The following is a 5,920-nucleotide window of genomic DNA, read 5'->3' as shown; positions in this document are numbered from 1 at the left end:
GGTGACGACCGCACAGAGTAGCATTATAACAGAACTAAATGTATCTAGTATGATAAAACAGCGCTGCTTTACCCCACATACGCACGACCGGAAGCAGCGGAAGCGGTCGACTGTGGCATAATAAAAGCTCCGCTGCTTTCCAGCCGTGTGTCAGCCGTTCAGCGCCTCGTTTCTCTTCGACGGCTTTCAGCCTCACCCTGCTTCATTCTACTACGTTAATAAATCATTAGCTCATCCATGAACATGATTTCTGCCCGAGTTGCATCGGCTGTGGGGATGAAGACCACAACTCCCATGATTCCACACTCAGTCACTGCGTCATCTAACTACACCTTTGTTTCTTTGTTTGTTTTGAATATGCGCCCTCTAGCGGCGAAAACTTACATATTGTGCCTTTAATGGCAGCCTTAAGGTTCATTAAGTTGACCCTTAGGTTTTTTTCTTGCAACCCAAGTTTCACTAAGGGCTCCCTTAACCTTATAACTAAGGGATTTCTTAGCATAAGTGCTTTCATGCAACCGGGCCCAGATAACACGACGGTCACCAGTTAAACCGTAACACAGGAACTTTAACAACACCTGTTTCTATGAATTAATAGAAAATAAATAAATAAATAATAAATACTGTTTCCGGCAGCACCATCTAATTCACATTATTACTGTCAGGCTTGTGTTGTATTTTGTTCCCCATGTGCTCCCTGTGTCCCAGTGTTTATGCCCATATTTGGTTAGTTTCCTGTTCCTGTCCTGATTATGTTACATTTCCTTCAGCCTGAGGCTTTTGTTGTGAAAGGGCTTTTACGTTTGCCAAAAATATAGCTTTTTATATTACAAGCAAACAATCAAGCCCAGCCCAGATTTAAAAAGTAACGCAAAAGTAACGTAACGCATTACTTTCAATAAAAAGTAACTAAGTAACGTAACTAGTTACTTTTTTAGGAAGTAACGCAATATTGTAATGCATTACTTTTAAAAGTAACTTTCCCCAACACTGGTTATCCTTTCTAAGAATTTCCTTCGTAGTTAAGTCATGCTTATTTGAAAGAAAGTCTATCCACCTTTATTTTAATGTAAGAGTGAGCACTGCCATTTGTAACTTGAATGTGCAAGACTTCCGGTGCCAGTCTCTTCCAGCTATTTTAGCTGAACAAAAACTGTCTGTTAAGTGATATTGCAAACTGGTGTTTGTTATCTTATTATTTTAATGTATTATCTTAATCTTAAACACACAGGTTTGTAGTGCAAATAGTTTTACAGTTTAAAGCTCTTGTTATTCTTCTAGTTACTTACCTCTAGTGGCTAACAAAGCAGAAGTCTTGTATATTTAAAGAAAATAGCTTACTTCGGAGTTGCAAAATAAGGCGGATAGTAGAGTTCCTCAGTTATTTTTCTCCAAGGACCAAATTCTGTCATCAATACATAACCAAGGCCTATGTGGTCCCACTGCTGCCAATTCTCCCAATAGTATTTTGACACACAGGGTTGGCATTTGGCAGGAAAAAAAGCCATGGAAGCCAGTATAAACTGGACCAGAGATAGCACCCAACCTAAAAAGCCTGAGGTATAGTAAATAAGAACATGCTATAAGCTTGCTGTTTTATATAGAGACAAAGATTGAGGACCTAAACCAACGCAAAAGGTAATGTATTTAGGCACTGATTCTTCTAGAACACCATGTCAGTTTCACACTAGTTTTCTAGTAAGTGGAGGATCTGACAAGTTCAGTTGTTAAGCATTTTTCACGTTGGTTTCTCAGGCCTGGTGCAAAAGGCAAAGAAAGCCAAAGACAAGCTGTTAAAGCGGGATGGAGATGAGCGGACAGACAGCAGCTATGAATCATTTTATTATGGAGGAGTGGACCCCTTCATGTGGGAGCCGCAGGAGCTCGGTAAGATTCTTACTACCAAAGACAGATTTAAAAAACAAAATTAAGACAAGCAAGATTTTTTTATAAAAATGTATAAGATGCAAAGCAAGGCAAGCTGGTCCTGTATCATTGGGTGTTAACAAAAGTTGTCATTGTCAGACTGTAATAAGTCTTCTGTTAAAATAGGAGCCACCCGCAGTCACTTGGATTTTTTCAAGAAGCAGAGAGCTGCAAGAATTGACCATTATGTGATTGAAGTCAACAAATGCATTATACGACTGGAAAAGGTGATTATTTGTATAAGTATGTGAAAACAGACATTAACGCTTTGGCATGCATACTGCAAGTGCATGGATTTGTTGTACAGTACATGCTTGATGTCTGTTGTTGTGTCACTGTGGCTGTAACAAACCTCAGTACTCAAAGGAACATTAAGTTATTATTTATAAAATATTCAAAATACCATGTTATTATTCAGGAAGCTAGCAAACTTGCTATGTCAGTAGTTGACCTGAAAGACAAAACCGACTTTTCAGTTTACACCTATGTAAAGCTTGACTTGTGCCAAAGCTTGAAATACAGCAAATACTTGAAATGTGTTCCAACACATTTTGGAACATGAACTTGCATAGCTAGAAATGTCTGGATTCACATACGTAAGCAGATTTGAACAATCTGATACATTTAGGTAATGGATTAAATGTTGAATAGAACTGTCCATTTGATCAAATTGTTTCACATTGCTACTTGGCTTTTCATTTGGCAGCTAACATCCTTTGACAGAACCAACATGGATGCAGCGCAAATAAGATGTATGTGAACAAAATATCACACGTGCTTGGTACCATTTAAAGAATGACTTAAAATGTGACTACTATGCTACTTTGTTTTCTCAGCACTTGAGAAGTCAGTGGTATCGTGGGTGAATGATCAGGATGTGCCATTTTGCCCTGATTGTGGGGGCAAATTCAACATCCGCAACCGCCGCCACCATTGCAGACTCTGTGGGTCCATTATGTGCAGAAAGTGCATAGAGTTTATTCCTCTGCCACTGGCATGTGAGTTACACATTTATAAATATGTTAGATGAAATGGAAAGTACTATACATTAAGACTTTCTTCAGTAAATCCTGTGTCCTGCCTTTTTTGACTTGCACAGAATGGATTGCATATGCTTTTTTTCTAGAAAATAGTGAGTTGCCTTTCTGTATACTGCCTGCATTGTCAGATACAGGACAGCATTCTGACTGAAATGCAATCCGATATGTTACTGATTTGGGAGAGTCTATATAGTAGTGATGGGAGGTCCAATTGATTTCTGTGAAGCAGTTCTTTTGGGCAGTTTGTTTCATATGTGAGTAAAGTGACATATCTGATGCAGTAACTCATGGTACCTTCAAGGAGTTGTAGGGGATGGGGATTTAGTGTTATTTCTCTTCGTTTTGTAAAATGTTATAATAATCCAAATTAAACGTTAGTTAGATTCATACCACCAAGTCTTTAAACATGTTTCCTGTGCATATTTGCTCCTTTCGGCTATTATAATAGTCTCAATTTCCTTTTCCCCCATCAGATAAAACAGTCAAGTCATAAACGTATTTCTTAAATGATTTGTTCATACATTAGATTCTGTCCCCTCAGTCAGATTCCAGTACACTAATAGTATCAGCAGCACACTCATTGGTTCTCAGTATTTCGAACATTACCGAAAGAGACTGTTCTTAGTTCAGTGTACTGTTGCTTCGAGAACTGCTTCTATCCAAATGGTGTTCCTCGAGTCAAGAGGGCATGTGACTTGACTGCAGTAGTTTGATGTTTATATTTTCAGGGTTTCTGCAGGTCTTAAAATGCCTTAAATGTAGGGTAGGCAATTTCAGAGAGGCTAGCAATAGAAAGCTAGCTTTGAAAACATAAGATCCCACCCTCCCTGCAAATCACTCTCCAAAGCCACACCTCCTCCAAAACACTAAAACGCACACAGGCAGACCTAAGGCTAACCAGCGACACAATGAGACACGGCGTTGGTGGATTACCTGGATTACCCAGCGCTGTCAGATTACCTCATGTCTCATTCATCCGTGAGAAAACATTACAGTACAAAGCGCATAATATTACAGTAACGCCGTCCATTCTCGCTCGGTCTGCAGTAGCATAATGAAACGCGCTGATGACGTATCATGTCTGTGCAAACACGGTGTGCAGAGGTATGCAAATACGTATGCTGTCGTAAAGGTAGGACAGCCTATCGTAATCCTCGGACCGAGGAATAAGATTGGACGAACATTTTATGGTCCTACACCTTCCACAGACGATATAAATACATTTAGACCACTTAACTTAGTGATTGCTATCTGGATGTGAAGAGACTTTCAACTAGCATAACAAAAAGTTTTTGAACCATTAAACCATATCACCTTCCCTGCCTTTTCACCCTTCAACAAATTAAGTATTTGAATTGGAACAGTCATGGCATTAAATACTGCATGCATCAAGTGCAGCTAATGCAACTTAGGCCCTGTTCCAAATGGCACACTTCATGTGCACTTCCGGTCACAATGGCCGCTGCATGCGTTAAGTCCACGAGACCGCAGGGTGTCCCATTCGTCATTTTAGCGTTCAGAAGGGTGCTCGCGAGAGCCCTCGATGCGCACTTCTGCTGAGCTCTCAAGCCTGCGAGCTACGGTTAAGGCTAGAAGGCATACAGCAAAAACTACTGGGCATGCGCACATCAATATAGCGTCATTTTTCTCACACTGTACAACAATAATTACTATTTTTGCATTATTGTAAGGGGTAGCTTTAGGGTTGGGGTAGGTGTAGACGTTAATAAAGCACAATCTAATAGGTAGAAAATTCAATTTATTGTTAGCTTCCGGTTTTGTGCTGTATCCCTTCTAGCCACAACCGCGAGCTATGCAGCCGACTTCTACCCGGCAGTCAAAGCGGCATTACGTCACGAAAGTACGGACTCTGAGGAAGACCGTGAGGGTTTAGGGTGCCATTTGGGACAGGGCCTTATTGTGTGCTCCATAGATGTTTACATTCAGAGAACATTTTTATGTCTTGTGGGCCCTTTCATTTATCCCTTAAATTAAAGGGCGGGGTGAGTAGAAATTTTTTGGGTTTTTTTTTTGGTATTGAATGAAGTAGAGTTAACTACTTGTTGGCCATCTTGATCAGGTAGGTCATATTTTCAGGACGTACTGTAATGTGCTTTCAGATAAATTAACCAGTGGAACAAGGGAGGCCCTGTGGGCTCCTGGCCAGAGTGGGTCTCCTGGATCTGCAGGCCCAGTGATGCAGCAGACTTCTCGCCGCAGCTCCATCAACAGCATCTCATCTGTCACCTCTGTGTTGGAGGAGAAAGATGAGGATCGTGTACGTTGTTGCCGTCACTGCATGGATGCACTTCTCCGGCATCAGCACAAACTGGAGGAAAAAGACAACGTGCCTGATATCGTCAAACTCTATGAGGTACAATCGTGTTTAATATAATTTAGATTTTTTTTTATCCCAGAGTAAACATAAATGTGTAAATTACATTTAATCCCAACTGTGTTTATTAGAAGTGAATGTTTTGGAGACCACTTCTTGATGTTCACAATGGAAATAAGACATGGCTCTCTTTTTGCCATCACTCAAAGAGAGAAAGCGAAAGAGATTACCAGTTAGAACTGACATGCTACATGCGCTTAATGGTATTATTTCTTCTTTTTTCTCGTCAAAATTGATTGCTGCTTGCAGCTAGGTATTTTTGTAATGGTAGCTCTTAAAGGGGTCATATGATGCGATTTTCAATTTTTCCTTTCTCTTTGGAGTGTTACAAGCTCTTGGTGCATAAAGATCTGTTAAGTTGCAAAGACTAAAGTCTCAAATCCAAAGAGATATTCTTTATAAAAGTTAAGACTCGTCCACGCCTGCCTAAAACGCCTCGTTCTAACACGCCCCCACATATCTACCTCACTATGTGGGAAGATTTGCATAACGCCGCCCAAATGTTCACGCAAAGAAAGAAGGCGTAACTTTTATCTCGCTGTAGTTTTGTTGTTTCCGC

General features: G+C 40.3%; 1 protein-coding gene across 1 annotated transcript in view; it reads left to right on the top strand.

Annotated features, from left to right (window-relative positions):
- LOC107711782 (rabenosyn-5-like) overlaps positions 1–5,920 on the top strand; it is a 20,226-nt gene that overhangs the window by 8,340 nt on the left and 5,966 nt on the right. The window contains exons 3-7 of the mRNA XM_016516831.1: positions 1,725–1,887; positions 2,053–2,153; positions 2,633–2,678; positions 2,763–2,924; positions 5,087–5,340. Coding sequence (XP_016372317.1) covers positions 1,725–1,887; positions 2,053–2,153; positions 2,633–2,678; positions 2,763–2,924; positions 5,087–5,340 — 726 coding nt within the window. The remainder of the gene's footprint in view (positions 1–1,724; positions 1,888–2,052; positions 2,154–2,632; positions 2,679–2,762; positions 2,925–5,086; positions 5,341–5,920) is intronic.

This window comes from Sinocyclocheilus rhinocerous, unplaced genomic scaffold (assembly GCF_001515625.1).
Source record: "Sinocyclocheilus rhinocerous isolate Xijiao unplaced genomic scaffold, SAMN03320098_v1.1 scaffold958, whole genome shotgun sequence".
Classification (NCBI taxonomy): Eukaryota; Metazoa; Chordata; class Actinopteri; order Cypriniformes; family Cyprinidae; genus Sinocyclocheilus; species Sinocyclocheilus rhinocerous.
This window is presented reverse-complemented; position numbering and strand designations above follow the sequence as displayed.